This window comes from Argiope bruennichi, chromosome X1 (assembly GCF_947563725.1).
Source record: "Argiope bruennichi chromosome X1, qqArgBrue1.1, whole genome shotgun sequence".
Taxonomy (NCBI): domain Eukaryota; kingdom Metazoa; phylum Arthropoda; class Arachnida; order Araneae; family Araneidae; genus Argiope; species Argiope bruennichi.
The window spans coordinates 114,854,016-114,872,133 of record NC_079162.1 but is presented as its reverse complement, the minus strand read 5'-3'; the positions used below and the strand labels follow the sequence as shown (position 1 = coordinate 114,872,133).

At 27.5% G+C, this 18,118-nt stretch overlaps 1 protein-coding gene across 1 annotated transcript in view; it reads left to right on the top strand.

Moving 5' to 3' along the window:
• LOC129958571 (CD9 antigen-like) overlaps positions 1-8,061 on the top strand; it is a 28,646-nt gene extending 20,585 nt beyond the window's left edge. Inside the window, exons 3-7 of the mRNA XM_056071138.1 lie at positions 1,353-1,433; positions 3,393-3,491; positions 5,029-5,124; positions 5,213-5,296; positions 7,797-8,061. Coding sequence (XP_055927113.1) covers positions 1,353-1,433; positions 3,393-3,491; positions 5,029-5,124; positions 5,213-5,296; positions 7,797-7,862 — 426 coding nt within the window. The 3' untranslated portion in view covers positions 7,863-8,061. The remainder of the gene's footprint in view (positions 1-1,352; positions 1,434-3,392; positions 3,492-5,028; positions 5,125-5,212; positions 5,297-7,796) is intronic.
• Positions 8,062-18,118: the final 10,057 nt, after the last annotated feature.

Genomic DNA, 18,118 nt, shown 5'->3' with positions numbered 1-18,118 from the left:
TTATTTCTCAAATGCTAATGAATACACAAATGCATAATTTTTTTAAAAATCCTTTTTATATACTATTATAACTAAAATGAATACTTCATGATTATAAAAACAAATCTATGTGCAATATGTTATTCGCAGTATTTTAAATAAAGTCAGAGAACGCCTGCAAATCAATTTCATATGTTTTAATTAATAATTTTTCTCTTAAAATTAATTTGCATAAATTTAATATTCATTAAAATTAAACTATGTGAAACCCCTTATATATTACATCCAAATTCTTTAAGTTATAATTTTTTGAGACTGCTAAATAAAATGAAATAAAAATTCCTTCAGAATACCTGCTTAAAAATATGCACCGATGGCGAATCTTTAGTTTACCTTTAGAAGTAATTTAAATTTTATTCGTTCTGCTCCTTTATTTGTATTATGATAATTAGTTATGTGAAATTTGATTTTTACTTTAAAGTACTTTAAAGCAATATGTTATTCGCAGTACTTTAAACAAAGTCAGCGAACACATGCAAATCAATTTCATATATTTTAATTAATAATTTTTCTCTTAAATTTAATTTGCATAAATTTAATATTCATTAAAATTAAACTATGTGAAACCCCTTTTATATTATATCCAAGTCCTTCAAGTTATAATTTTTTGAGACTGCTAAATAAAATGAAATAAAAATTCCTTCAGAATACCTGCTTAAAAATATGCACCGATGGCGAATCTTTAGTTTACCTTTAGAAGTAATTTAAATTTTATTCGTTCTGCTCCTTTATTTGTATTATGATAATTAGTTATGTGAAATTTGATTTTTACTTTAAAGTACTTTAAAGCAATATGTTATTCGCAGTACTTTAAACAAAGTCAGCGAACACATGCAAATCAATTTCATATATTTTAATTAATAATTTTTCTCTTAAATTTAATTTGCATAAATTTAATATTCATTAAAATTAAACTATGTGAAACCCCTTTTATATTATATCTAAGTCCTTCAAGTTATAATTTTTTGAACCTGCTAAATAAAATGAAATAAAAATTCCTTCAGAATACCTGCTTAAAAATGTGCACAGATGGCGAATCTTAAGTTAGTTTACCTTGAGAAGTAATTTAAATTTTATTCGTTCTGCTTCTTTATTTGTATTATAATAATTAGGTATGTGAAATTTTTTTTTACTTTATTTATCATAATCTTGAAATAATGATTGATGAAGGAAAAATCTACAATCTAGAAATTTTTATACAGATTTCTTTATTATCGGCATGAGTTATGAATAAGAATAACATATATGGATATCAACAGAATTATAAATTTTTTGAACATCGAATAAATCCTCAAATTCTTTTCTAATTTCAGTATTTCGTCATTCTCGTGATAATTGTGCTTATGGAACTAACTGCTGCAGGTCTGGTGTGGAAACATGCTGATGGGGAAAAAGTAAGTGACATTGCTATATTTTTTCATTTTGGATTTAAGATTAAATTGCAGAATAATTTATTCCGTTGTTTACCTGTATTCTAAAACAAATAGTTGAATGAAGAAAAATAAAATAAGTCTTACGATGCAATATTTCGCATCTGCTTTCTATCTTTAAATTATTTTTACATTTTTGTAATTTTAATTAAAAAAGAAACAAGGATCACTCTACTTCCTATCATTTCACCAAAATTTTTAATTCAATTTCTTTATAATTTTTATGCTTTGACTTGTCAAAATATCGAAAAATTTAGCTTATGCATCTGTTCGATAAAAGTAACTTTTCTAATCCTCATTTTATATGCAGCATCATGGCTACAGAACTATTTCTCGTTCATTTCAAGAAATAGTTAAAGGTCAAAACTTGCAGCATCGCCACTACTTTAGAAAGCCCCCTCCCCTCAAAATAGCAGGTTAATCGATTAGAAGCTGCTGTGTGTTAAAAACAAGTATTTCTTCATTGTTGTGCGCTAGAAGACTTTCAATTACACCTTTTCTTCACTACCTATTTATTATATTTCCAGGAGCATTTTGGATATCTAGATGAATTATTTTTTCAGTCACTAATTTTGAAAATAATTTGTTTTATGTTAAGGCAATTACAATTTTTACTATGGATGTTAGGTTGATAATGGTTATATTCTAAACATTCTCTTTTAGATAGTAGAACATAAAATATGATAATCCCCTTTGTCGTCTTATCTGTTGGATCTTATTGTGATTTTATTTCTATACAATAAGATTTTATTCATACCATTTTTAATGTTTTTAACCTCGCATACAACAAAGAAATTGTTAAAGTTCCTCCAAAGTAGTTGTTTAAGACTGATACTATCTCAAGCTCTATTACTTTAACAAGCTAAATAATGCCAAAAATAGAAGCATTACCTATTGAAATTTTTATATAACAAACAACCATTTAATAATCATGAATATTAAATTACTATCATTTCAAAATCACGTTTTGAGTCAATTTGAGATTATTTTACATCTTTGTTTCTGGAAAATAAAGCATGGAATCACCTAATATTAAAGGAATTAAAATTTTTATTATATATAAAGCTTGAAATAAATATATAAATACACAAACTATTATGTATAGCATCTGAAGTTACACTATCTTTAATGTTTTAAGCTTTACATCATCTTTACTTACATAAACTTTAAATTATAATTAGCAGAATCAGAATCTTCCAATTATATAATTCAAAACGTAGATTATCATTTACTATGATTTATATAATCAGATTGGTTTTCCTAGAAAAAAAAACCCATAAATAAGACAAAAGTATTTTTGATTGTTTCGTAAGCTTTTATATTCCAGATAGCACAGCATGGTGTAATTATGGTGCGTTTTTGTTTGATGTTATACATTATTAAACGCGATTGTACAATATAATGCAATATTGCAAATATTGAACATACCATGCAATATAGTACAGTACTTTATGCTTGTAATAATATCCAATTAAGTTATTTTTAAAATATTAACTCTGTAATTAATTCTCTTAAAGGGGAGAATAAGTAACCTATTATAACCGAAATTATTATTTTTTTTTATTGAGGAATAATAAATGTCTATAGAAAATCATTTTTCATTATAAAATTTAGCAACAAAATTTTAGTATAAAATGCTCAAGAAAATAGCATTAATTTTATAAAATTAATGCTGCTATTTTTTACAAAATAGTATTTTGGTATTTTTACAAAATATCCATTTATTTACAAAATTAATTTACTGCACAAAATTTATAAAATTAATTCATAAGAAGACAAGAATTTACATAACCAGTAGAAATTAAATAATTAAAATATAGCTTGTATCTTAATTTCTTAATGATAACTGCATGATCAATGGTTTTAAAATATCTCGTATTTATTATTTTGTTACATTTCTCACTAATAAATATTGTTTTTCAGTTTCAGCAATTTTTGACGGATTCGATAAAAAATGCGATTGACAGATCCCAACGGGAAGACATGGCATCTTTGCGATTTGTGGAATTGTTACAACTACACGTAAGTAAAATAAAGGCAATATTTGATGCTGGTCGAGACGCATCAAAACACGATTTAATATTTATTACTTTTAGCTTCTGTTTTCAAAAAATAGATGGCGATACGAGAGTGTAATAAGCAATAAATATCATTACATGGCAGAAGGCATTAAAAAGGATCGGAAGGCTTCCATTAATTACCTTTTCTTTTTCCAGACATAAATTCTCATTATTTCAATATTTACAAGTTTGTTTTTAGGGGAAAAACCTAAGATTGTAGTTTTCTTTTAAATTACTAAAGCTTAAATGCCATCAAAAAATTTTTTATATAATTTTTGTTATAAAGCAGTAAAAGTAGTTTTAAAAAGAATTACTTTATCGAACATTGCAGTAGGATTTTATTCTTTATTTACTACTGTTTTGAAAAAATTCTGTTGACAATTATTATAATTATTTTTTAAAAATATTAGCAGAAGGAGAATAAGGATAGGAATATTTTTTTTCTATTTTCCTAACAGAATTAAACCTGACTTTGTTCAGTTACCTGTTGCAAAGTGAAAACAGAAGTTAAGAGTAATTAAAATTATTAGCATATTTTTAATTTTAAGTAAATATTTATATGCTCCTACTTTTGGGAATTTATATGCTCCTTTTTTTTCAATAGGCAGTTGGTTATTTTGTAATTATTCTATGTTCTTGAATTTTATTTCCCAAAATAAACTTATCAATAAGTAGAGGACTCCTTGAATTCCATTGTCTTCAACACATTCTCCATTTTATTATTTTAATAAATTATCTTTCAGGATCAAATATTAATTTTAATTATGTCTTATATATAATTTTTGCAGATTATTGGATATCAAATTTCCCTTTTCACTCGTTACAAGAAATGGATATTCTTTGAACTAAAATTTCTGAAGTTAAAATGTTGGGAAGAGATGCTTATTGTAGTTTCCAGACATATTTACCTAGCAACCTATAAATATACTTTTAAAAAAATATAAATTTTTAAAAACACTACCATTCCAGAAATAACTGTTATTACTTCTTCAATGCAGTATTAGATGCCTTTGCTCCATTGTATTGAAAAATAAACCATCATCTTGAAAAATAAATGTTTAGATCTTGATAGCAAGTCTAAATAAATAAGAGCATTTTTTTGAGAGGGTGGGAGGGGGGGTCTAACCTATTTATATTTTATCAATTGGTACTAGTTATGATGACAACCAAGTTCACTTTAAAAGTAAAAATCACTTTTCTTTCGCAACTTATTAAGAATTGGATATAAACATAAAAAAATTGCCTCCATTTTGACCTGAAAATTAAGATTCTATCAAATACATACACCGTCATTAATATAATTTCCATAAGAGACGTTAATCTAACAAAAAGCCAATACATACAGAACTGCATTATTTTTCATTCGATGTTTCTGAAAAGTAATTTCAATTTCTTAACTAGTTAAAATTTTCTTCCTTATAGTTATGCTTTAGACTTTTGTTACATTTTGTATTTGAAGCTTATTTCCCATTTTGATTCTGTTTATATTTGATTTTCAGTTGGAATGCTGTGGTGGTTACGATAAAAATGACTATCATTTAGATGATATCCCGCAATCCTGTAGCAGTGATCGAACAAATAATGTGTTCATTCATGTAAGTAATTCGCATTCATAACTTTAATAATTTGTCACTTTGTATTTAAAATGTGAATAAAATACAACGTTTGCTAATCAATCCTTAGGGTTGCGGAGAAAATATTCGTCGGTACCTTGAACAGAAGGCTGGTGCAATTGGAGGTGTGGCCCTTGGATTAGTCTTAGTCCAGGTAAAAAAAAAAATCTTTTGCATAATTTTATTCAATTTTTTCGTTCTACCGTTAATATATTTTTGTTAATTACTGTGGAAAATTATATTTTACTATTCCTGTAATATAACCAAACTATAACTTTTCCAGATTGGTGAAAACGTTTTTCAAGTTAATTAAATAACAATAAGTTTTACTGAATTGAATGTTATTATTTGAATTGTTCATAACTTTATAGAATTATGTTATTAAATAAACTGTATTTGATAAAAAAAAATATTATTCCAATGTCACAGGGGAAAAGCCTCATTAGAAGAAATAAAAGCCTCATTATTTTTTATTTAATGATAATACAAATGACAACAAACTCAGTATTTCTTCCTAAAATTGAGAAATCACATCATGGCATTGTTATATAAATGTCATGCCACTAATCTAGGGAAAAATGTATTCGTTTTATTTTATTTAAACAATTGGTTTACAGAAAGGATTTATGAATGAAGTAAAATCAGAAGTAATGATGCTGATAACAGTTCATCGGCTCTAGAAAACGATCAAAGTTTCTTTGTCAAGCAAACGATCTGACTAGAAACGTGTTTGTTTTGATGATTGTTATTATGATCTGAATGGGGGATTATTTCAACCCTAAAGCCATTTATGATCTAACTTTCAATTCGATGCTTAGTTGTTGTATGTATGTCAGAAACATATACCGCCATTAAGTAACCTTGGATTGATTTTACTTTGCATTTTAAACTAGCCAAACTTGAATGAAACGCGTCTAGGTCAGAAGTTCTTCCCAGTTGTTTAAGAATTCTCATCATAAGCAAATAAAATCTGGGATAAGAATTCGAAATTTTTCCGAGATTTAAAAACATAAATAAATATTTTTTTCATTTCCAACCAAGGATTGGAGACGACAAGTAAAATTTATCACCACATGTAATGTAAGAGAAAATTTATTTTGAGTTACCACTCCCATTACATAAGATTCGGAATATTAATTTTCCCATGATTTTGTAACTAAATTCTGAGGTTATTCAAATAAAAGGGGCAATTACTTCCCTTAACTTACATTTATTTTTCATTTCAAACTTTTATAATGCAATGTGACAGTTCTGATATAAACTGTCTCACTGCTCATAAAATCCAAACTCTTAAATCTTTTTTAAATCGAAGGTACAACACAGTTATACACTGTTTTATTCAATTTCAGCACATTTCCTCGAAAACATTGGAATTGGGTGTTTATAAATTCACTCGCTATGGAATTTGTAAGAATGCGTTTATAAACAATGTTGCGAAAATTATTTCTATGTGCTATCTAGTATATATTTTTGTGTACTGTTATAATAAATAAAACAATTACTTCAAGGTATTTCAAATTTCTTAGACTTTATGAAGAGTATTCTTATTCTTTAAAGAATTATAATGCAGGGTGACATAAATTTCATGTTCCTTTTCTACTTTCTCGCATACGTAGTATCGAGAAGGTATAGTAAGGTCAAAAAATTCGAACTCGAGGTTTGTCCACATTTCAAACCTCCCTGAGTTGGAAAACACATTTTTGGAAAATGACGGTCTGTTTTTCTGTCTGCGACAAAGATAACTCTAAACCGCTTTGAGCTAAACTGTTGAAATTTGGTATACAATCTTTACACCAAATTTGCAGATTTCTGTCAAATTTTGAGTAAGATCTGCTCAAAGGAAGTTCGTCTATCCACCTTTTCGAATATAAGTCAATACGATAACTACAAAACGAAGAGAGCTAGATAGATGCGATTTGATACACATATTTACATATTTAGCTTCTATAACATTCTAAAACTTCTGTCAAATTTTAAGCCAAATCCACAAAGGGATCATACTTAAGAAGGGACTGTACTTTCAGAAACATGTAAACGCGATAATGCAAAAACGCAACGACATAAATATATCAAATTTGATTTGCGATTTTGTGAGTACAAGTGCAGTTTTGTGCCGAATCTTTGTTCCAATCAGCTGAGAAAAACGTGCCTAAAGTATAAATTCAGTTTTTGGATATTATTAATGGCATGACAAGTTTAATTGCTAAAAACTCGCGAAGGATGATATGATAGATTCAGTAAAAGTACTAAATTCACACCAAAAATTAATATTTCGTAGCTATTGTACGCCAGTGCCATGTAAGACATTCTTTGGCATAACAAGTTTATTAAGGAGTGCGCGAGAAAGTTCTAAGAAGACCACTTCCGCTGTTTCAAATGTCTTTTCATCCTACAATTAAATTTTGAAAATCTAATAAATATCAGTTTCAACATTTCGGTATCAACATCAATATATAGTATACATTTATAAAGGCGTCACTATACCTTTTTCCCCCTTCTTTTAAGAAGTGTAGTTATAAAGAATAAATATTGGCGACACAAAATTGCCTTGACAATTAAAAAATTAAATAAATTGACCTTTTGATAAATAATTTTATAACTAATTTGAGATTTTTATATAATAATTGATAGTTAAATACCTCTTTTCTTTTCAGATTCTTTGCCTAATCTTTACTGGATGCTTGTTCTGCATTCTAAGAGAAGATTCGAAAGATTATTAGTAGCTGAAAAAAGGTTTCACATGACTTCATTTCACTTTGCTTGCTTTTATGAAGAATCAGATAACATTTTAGAGAAGGACTGAATAAATTTCCTGTGGAACGACGCAGAACATAAAAATGTGAAAACAAATGTTGAATTCCTATTCTGAGCATTTTGTTTTCTGAATTTAATAAGAAATGTAGAATTTTAGAGATTTGCGTTAAGCCTGTTTTTATTTCTCAGGTACTATGAACAATATAGTTAAAATCTAAGATCTCCAAAAAAATAGTTGTATTTTATATATTTAACTTTTATACTAAAGCATTTGATTTTATTTTGTCTCAAGCTGTTCAACTATTTTTCATGTTATCTTAAGACGTTCACTTAGCTTGAAAACCATATTTTGCATTTCACACATTTCTCATTTCACAAACCACAAATATGCGTGAAATTTTATTTCCATATTCTGTATTACCAGAAACAAAGGACTATTTCACGAAAGACTATGTTTTTATCGCCGTCTAAAGCACTTGAACAGCAAATGACAAATATATTTTGCTTGATAATCATTTTACACATTTTTATCCTAACCCCTAAACTTACATTCAATAGAAAAAGAGATTATTTGATTTTTGCGTCTGCTATTTTTATAAAGTTTTCAGATTTTAAAATCGAAAATAAAGAAATTCATTTGTTGATGCTCCAAATAATTAAACAGATTCACATTTGAAAAAAGTGACTCACCGATTTTAATCAAACCTATATAAGATTTTAAAATTTCCTTTGGCATGAATATATGCAATATTACAATATTTTTTAATATAAGTAATATAATATTTTTAATATAAGTGATGATATAACTAATATTACGATATTTTTAATATAAGTGATGATATAACTAATATTACGATATTTTTAATATTTATTTAAATCATCAAGAGGATCAAAATATAGTATTTTAAAGGTTTTGATACTTATATCTGAAGTAGAGCTAAATCTTATAAATTTATTAAATCATTTTTGTAAAATAAATCTCCCCGGGTTTTTGTTTTTTAATTTAAAAATATTTTGTAGTATTAGTTTTAATTGCAAAACAACATTTTTTTCCATTTTTATCAGAGTAGACTTACTAGTTTTTATATCATCTAAACTTTTTTGCTGTGTTGTATTTGATTTATTTTATAGTCTTCGTGTCACATTTTGTGGAAATTTTCATTTTATTTGTTCATATCACTACAAATGTATTCTGAGATTATAAATGTACTTTGTTTGATATAATAAAACTTTTCTAGTACGTTGTGTCATAAAGGGAAAAAAACTGATTTTTTTTTCAAATATATTAACCCAGTGATTTCCTTCAAATTTGATGAATTCTTTCAAAGCAAAACCAGCTGGTTCTGTTGGGTTTTGTTTTCAATGTTATAGGAAAAGTCAGACTTGTATTTCAGTTGAATGAGAGGAGTAAAAATTAGCCTTAGACTCTATATAGATCGAAAGTAAATTATTTCATCTATGAATTAATTGGTGTCACAGAAAACTAATATCAGGACATTGATATTTCATAAGAGTTATATAAAATCTAATGATGTTAGGCCCTGTTTTATGCAATATCTTGGATCATAAGTAGAGGTCATATTTTACTAAGAAAGAGAATGTCACATAGCTGAAATTATTAGTCGATTGTTGAAAATTCCATGAAGGATTATTATATGATGATATTCTAAGACAGTATTCTATGATATTACATTTATTTGACTGATATATCGGTAAAAATCCTAAATATATAAAGAAAAGTAATTTACAAAAAAAAAACCCACTCCCTTCTCATTACATATTTCTGTCATGTTCGTTTTTATTTTGAAAGATTTCGAAGAAAAGAAATCAAATAACAGGATTTTATCATTAAAGTGGATTATGATGAATATCCAAATATAATTTTTAATCATCAAATAGAACAATTATCTTCTGGTATTATACATAAAAGCATCAGGATAATATTGAAATGAATTGAATGGAATTTTAGAGCAAAATATAGTAAAATAGAGAACTTTTAAAGAAAAACAGTAAAATATCGTATAATAAACATTGCTAGATTTTTAAATCTAAATACGAATTCCCTGACATGTTTTGGACTATATGTTTTAGATTTGCTAGTTATATTAATAAATTTAGTTCAATGCTCAATTAAGCAAAAGTTTTTAAGATACTCCGGAAAAAACAGGGAAACTGAGCTTCGTTAAGAAAATATAATAAAATTATTATAGTAAGTCTCATTTAAAAAACATCTTGTAAAAATATTCAAAGAAAGCTATTGACACATTCTTTTAGCTCTCTGCATTCAGTAGTTAACCTATACGAATTAAGTCAAGTGAAACATCTGCAATAAATTTTCAGTTCACTCTTTAATTTTTAAAGAATGCTACATTTACTGCGTTAATATCTTCACTTTATTATAACTAGTGATAAATCTAGCGCACATCACAAAAAAAAAAATTATCGGCGAAACCACCGCACTTACTGTTTCAAACAGGGAATCAATAATTTAAAAACATTATGGGGATATAGGAAATCCTTTATATTACAGCTGATTATCTCTATGAGCCAGAAAAGATGTCTTCGAAGTCATAAACAAATAAGTGCTAACTTTGATCTGCTTCTTCTGCTAATCGATTTAAGACCCTTCTGTTTTTTATGGATTTTTAGAAATAATTTCTTAAACTGAAAATTACACATTCATAATAAGTTCATCCAAAATTGTCTTCGACTCCTATATTCAAACACCCTTTGTAATGTTAAAACATTTTTATGTAGCATTAACATGGATTTTTGATGACATATTAAAAAATATATCCTTCGTTTTTTAGGGGTAAGTGTATTTTGAAGCAAAATTTCTAAACAATAAACTAAGTGCAGACTAAAAACAAATACTATAAGCAATTTTCTTTTTAATCAATGCAATTCTCGATCATTTCCAACATGATTTCACAAAATATTAAATGGAATAAAAAATCTGGAGTAATTCTGTAAGTTCAGCAATTTATCATAATCCTTTCATTGAAATTAAAATATATGGAATGAATATCAACTCATATAAACTGCAAACAATATGTTTCTAATGATGATAATGTACGTTTCTAATGATGATAATGTATCATATGAGGCTAATGATTGATAATGTATCACACTCGCTTCTAGTCGCATACCATCTGACGTTCTTTTTCATTTCCTTATACATTTTTTTGCAAATATACATCATCTTTTGCAGGAGCGAAACAACTCTCATCATATCCAGTGCAAGAAATGCTAATAAGTTACCTTGAAAAACCTCGAGAACATTATCCCGAATAGCACATTTTCGTTACCTTGATACACTTGATTTTACCTTGATATACCTGAGGAAACCAGAACGTTTCCTGGTCTGCCGGCTCTTCCTCACGTTTAAGATCCATCGTAGGTGGAACCGGATACACTTTTAGAGCTTCAAAGGCTGTAGTTAACGTTACTTTAAGAAACTAGGAGAAAATTCTGTTCCGCCTGTAATTTCAGGAAAGTGCGAAGTTCTTCCTGAAGGGTTTCGCTTTCAGGAGCTCTCAAGTATATTATTAAGAGCACTCAGGCGGTAACATTCTCTACCTTAAGATTTCCATTTTACTGCTTCATATAACTGTGTAATGATAACAGTAAAACAGCTTTCGAAATTGAGATATCGAACCAGAGGATCAGAATGCTTTTTGACGGTTTATGCTAGAAATTTTAATGACGTATTCATAATTCCTGTCCTGGTGACATGACAGCGTTCGGATTTTATATGCCATTTTTATGGAGTTTTGTACTTAAATAAAAATTTTAATTATTATTCCGTTGCATCCAATGCAACTTTCTCTATTTTTTTATGTCGATAAATAGCAATAATATTATTTCCTTTTCGAAAAACTGGACACAAATATTATATCCTACGCATTATGAATCATGCCAAACTATTTGGTAATGTCTCCTCCATGATTGAAATTCTTAATAATGAATACTTTTTAAAATTTTTATTCATTTCTATGTTTATTTTATATTCTTAATTTCAAAAGAAATTATATGAGTTGTTGCAATTAAGCATGATTAGTCTTACAGAAATCGAAAATCAAACTGACGTGTTGTTAGTTGTTTTAATTCAAATTTGCCAAAAATGGTTATTACTTCTTTGGACTGAGCAGTTATAACATGTTCATAATTTAAAGAAATACATCGGCAGGGAAGATTAAATTGGCAATATCTAATAAAACAAAAGAAGTTACACTAGGAAAAGTATGATACAATATAAGATAAAAAGATACTCTATTCAGCGCTATATATATACATAGATTCTTTCATAATTTCACCTTAATGAATTATACATAGATATACATATGTACATATTTATATATATGCATAGATTCTTTCATAATTTTACCTTTATGAATTATACATATATATCTAGATACTTTCATAATCCCACCTTAATGAATTATACATAGATATATACATATTTACATAGATGCATAGATTCTTTCATAATTTCACCTTAAAATATAAGTAATTTAGTTGCAAAAAATATCTTCCCATAATGTAATTTCAAAGGACTTTAAAAATTAGCTTGTATTTGAAAGGATTTACAAAATACATGGGAAAATGTTATTTATATGGGTTTATATGTTCTGAATAAACTTTCTTTAATTGATTAATATCAGAAAAGTTATTTGATTTATCCTTAATGTTATATTATTCCATCATCAACCCTCATTAATTAAAATTCCCAACAATTTTGCCACGATATTGCATGATTTTCAGAATATCGACCAACAGCGTGGAGATATTGTACGATTCTTGTGATAATTGGGACAAATCTGCTGGAAATCTTATTGCCCTAATAATGATTAAATGCTGAGATCTTTTCGTGTTTTTACGATAAATATAGCTATTAAATTTAAAACAGAATTGACTTCAGTTGAAAATCAATGCTCAAATCATTTGAAATGCTTAAAATTAATTATTTCGTAAGGAATTTTTGATGTTGTGATAATATACTTTTTTATTTAATAAACAAATTATAAGTATTAAGCAACTTAAGTTTTACAGAGAATTGTAACAATGTCAGTTTTTTAAATGTACCTTTTCTGTAAACTCTTCGTGTAATGGTACCTGTTCCTGCAATTCCGATAGAAAGTTAACGCATTTTCCATTTCATTTATTCTACTAATAACAGATTCCAAAAAACATTGATTTAAGTTAGGGATGGTCAAAGCTAATTGTAAAATATTTTCGATTTTTGTTAAATATATTTTTGATTTCTTGATTATAACTACTTTTTTATAGATTATCGATTCATTCACAGTATGAATCAAAAAAACCTTTCAACAGTTTTGGTTATTTTAGCACCAGGAATATTCTTTACAATTGTAGGCGGTTACAATTTGCCCCGAACATGGGGTAAAAGTTGTAACAATAAAAACAAAAATATTTTAATTATTTTTTCTTTACCATTCTTTTATTAATGAAAGTGCATAAGACATTTGTTTGTTATTATTATCACTTGGTATAATGATATTAAATGATATCAAGTGGTTTACAGTAAAATGAAAGTAAAAATACTTAAGCAATTATTATAAAAATCAGTCCGCATCAGAACTGCATCTAAGTAAATAATAGATAGCTTCCAATCTCACACATTTTGTTTTCATATTTTCCAAATTAAGCATTGAACCCATTCTTTTTCATCATAATCGCCGCCCGTGCTGACCTGTTTGTAATGACTTAGCTTTGAATCAGGTTCTTTTCTCCGAAGAACACCCATGCCAATTTGGTGTATTCTAAATTTTTCAGAGTTGAACGCGTTCCCTCTCGAGTGTGCGGAAGGGGGAGAAAAGATAGCAGCTCAGCAGCTATCCTCGTCATCTGACCGTGGTTCAAAATTGCATGTGCAGTCCTGAACCAACCCTAAACGTTGCTTTATAATTTGATGTTAACACAATATAACATAATGCAATATATCATCAGAGTTGCTGTATACCGCTCCAGAACAAAATCTTTCTCTCTCTCTTTCAGAATTTCTGTGTTAATTCACAATCCTACTCTTCGCCTTTTTCTCTTCTTTTTCTTTTTTTCCTTAAACCTTTTCCCTTCTACTTGTTTCATTCATATCAATTAGATCTTAATTTTCTTTTTTCATTCTTTCTTCATCAGGTGGATGAGTTTGACATCGCTTGTTAATGTTTAAACCAAAACGTTTAGCTACACGAACCAAACACAAATGAAGGCAAATCTTATTAGTTGTAATATGTTACAATTTGCCCCCATTGATTAGTTTTGAACCTTTTTGTTGATTTATAAAATATAAAAACAACTTTATGAAATTTAATACATAAACGAAGTAAATATGCAAACACATTTTCAAAAAATCAATTTACTTATCTTAAATTAAAATTTACTAGATACTTTTTCTTCTCTGTTTACTAGTTAAAACTAAGCTCTTTCACAATTTCAAATGTTCAAAACTTCTCACTATCTTTATCGTAAGAGAATTGGCTATACTGACGTAAAAATCATGTTTAGCGAAAATTTGGATTAAAAATTTAAAAAAAAAAAACACTACGTAACGTGGGTATTATAACTTATTTTTGTTACAACTAGCCCCTAGCTCCCTACTACAAAACATTCAAGTAATTACACTAGTCTCACTATTCAAAAATGTTGGTAAGGATCCAATGATATAAGTAATTTCATGCAGCATTTTAATTTATGTCTTTCCTTAAAATCTGACCAAAATAATGCAAAGATCATAAGATAAGAAACATTTTATAATACCAGATGAACTTCTTAACGAAAACTGAAATGTAATCTATTTTTTTAAGTAAAAATTGTTCTTTTTACTCTCTCTTTATAAAAAATAGAGAAAGTATTGTAATTTTTACATTATTCGATTTCCAAATTTCGATGAATATCTGTATTTCAAACGTCCAGAGACAAAAAAGACATATTTAAGATTGCTACTGTCTATCAGTTTATCGAGATGTGAAAACGATAACTCAAATATGCAATGAGCTAGAATTTGAAACTTGGTGAAAGTCTTTAAAATAGAATTGTATTCTCTAAAATTTTGGACTAATTCTGTCATAGATAAGTCTATCTGCCAGTCCATACCTGTGAATGTGAACACGGTAAATCAAAAACGCTAAGAGCTAAGTGAATGGAATTTGGCATATTGATTTATCAATAGAATTATAAAAGCTTATCAAATTTAAGACTAAATTCGGCGAAGAATTGTTTATCTATCTAGTCGTAATATCATGATTGCAATAATTCAAGACCACAACAATCATATAAATGAAAATTGATTTATATGATGGATAATGTCAAGATAGTTTGATATAAATCAAATTATCTTGATTTTGATGTGAAGATAATTTGTTATAAATCAAATTATCTTGATTTTGATGTCAGGATAATTTGATATAAAATCAAATTATCTTGATATCAGAATTGTTTTTGTAACAAATCTGGTATTCAGTTATGAAAAGGGAAAAAATACAAAAGCGTACTTGATTATCCTCAGCATTAGGAAACTTGAGACAAATTGAAGGGAGAATTATCTCGTTGTTTGAAGACAATGAAGGCATGATTTTGTAAAAATGTTATTAGGACGAAAAAAAGAAGAAAATTATTTGTTATCAAGATATTTTCTACAGGTATATTCCTAAACCCTATTTAAACTATGAAATTATTTCAATAAAATATAAAATTAAATGAAAAAGCACAAGGCTTAGAAGAACCTACAATTCTAAACTATAATATTTATGGAATGAAAACTAGATTGCAGCATGTCAGCAAGATTGGCATGGTTTTATTGATGCGTAACATTAAAATCTTTATTTAAGAAGTTTTACATCAAAACTGGTCAGTTCATAAAACTGAGTTTTAAAATTGGATAAATTCATGTTTTGCATCTCCAACTTAAAATACTTTAAGAAGTTGTAGAAAGAGGAAAAATTAAGCCTTAAAACAAAATGAGCTCATCCTTGTATAATAGAATGCTAAAATTAAGAGATTGTAAAAAAGAGGGGTAGGTGGCTTATCTCGAAAAAAGCAGATGTGTTTACTTTTGATAAAAATCAAGCCCTCAATTCTTCAGGCATCTGTCATTATTCATAGTTCAATCAAGTTTGTAACAATCTGCTTATTCAACCATTTTTGAAATATCAAGACTGTAAATGATAGCCTTAAACTAATAATTGCTACTTGATTACTCAAAGGTGAAATCTCTGCCATCACTTCTTCAAACATCTTTCATTCTTAATAGTTCGATCAAGTTTGTAACAATCTGTTTATTTGATCATTTTCAAAATGTCAAGAATGTAAACGATAGCATCAAACCAAAAATAACTATTTGATTACTCAAAGCTGAAATCTCTGAAATTGAAATGATTCATAGTTTAGAATTCTTGACCAAAGAGAATATTTAGACCTTTGAACCTGAAAAATGCAAAGCGTAGGAGAACAATGAGTCCTAAAACGAAACAATTGGGATAAAGTAAAGTTCATGACACAGAAACCTATGACCCGATAAACACTTAGGCGAGATGGGATTTAGGCTGGAATTTTATAGATGCTGTCTGTGAAATTTTTGTGCAACAGAAAAACTACAAACAAGAGACGGTATGCTAAATTTTTAAAAAAATAGTACTCACTTTAGTATATAAATCAATCAGTTTAATCAGTACTAACAGAAACCGTACGAAAGCAAATTCAATCTATTCACATTAGCATATTTTGAAACGATGTGCTTTTCAACTAATGATTTCAATGCATTCAAAAAAGTGCATTTGTAGATACATTTTCATGTAAATAAGAAAGTGCATTTGTAGATACATTTTCATGTAAATAAGAAAGAGCATTTGTAGATACATTTTCATGTAAATAAGAAAGAGCATTTGTAGATACATTTTCATGTAAATAAGAAAGAGCATTTGTAGATAAATTTTCATATAAATAAGAAAGTGCATTTGTAGATAGATTTTCATGTAAATAAGAAAGAGCATTTGTAGATACATTTTCATGTAAATAAGAAAGAGCATTTGTAGATACATTTTCATGTAAATAAGAAAGTGCTTTGCAGACACAATCATTCCCTTATAATTAAGAAAGTGTTTTATAAAGACAATCATTTCCATATATTCAAGAACGTGTTTTGTCGAAATAATTATTTTCCAAATGCTCAAGTTGGATTTGAGACGAATTTTATACATTTTTTTCATACAATTATAGATCAGACTCTTTTGGAAATCTATTGGGAAATTATTACCATTGTCTTTTTAAAAAGTAACATTTGACGTTTTGGAAATGTTTCTTTTTACATAGCTTGCCTTTGTGGGATTCAACCAACTTTTTCTCTCTTTATTCATCCCTCGAAGAATGACGTGAAGAAATTTTTCTTCACCTTTATCCCAAATCGCTGGTTTGGTTTAACTTTCGACAGCTCTGGAGCTTATATTTCAAAAATTTGAAAAAACTGCATTCTTTGTGCATTAAAGAACTGACATTCTACTCAGTTGTGAAAAGCAGACAGAGAGTATATTACAGAAAAGCAGACAGAGACAGTATTAGTACAAGGTTAAGTCTTTGAAATAGAAATGCACTGATGTGCATTGACAACTCTTACAACAAGACTGACATGTTATTTGGATGTACAAAAAAGCATATATCTAAGCTATAGAATCAAAAAAAGCGTTGTCAGATCCAGAAACTGTGAATAGGCGAAGTCCCCTTCCAGAAAATTAACCCATCTGACATGTATTATATTACTCTCACAAATAAGGGCCAAAACTTAAGCTCCAAATAATTTATTTAAAATTTTTATTCATTTTATGTTACTTTTTCTATCCTGCAGGAAACAAACCTATCAGTGTGAAAATTCATTTGTGTAGTCTTTCTTTTAAATATTTTAACTTTTTTACATTTTTTATAAATATTTTACTTTATAAAATTGTCAAGATCAGAAAGTCAAGCAAAATAGACTTCAAAAATATAGATTTCAGATAATATTTAAGAAATTGTGATGTGTAAAATGTTTTTATATTTGAAATATTCTTTGATTAATTTAATTTTTTAGCAATTTTATCCATATAAATATTCAGAAAGTATCAAAAATAGGGTTTTATTTATGCTAAATAATTAAATAAATTATTTTGTGATAAAGAACTCTCTTAATAATATCGCTCTTAATAATAACGAGGCTGACATTAAAATCAACAAA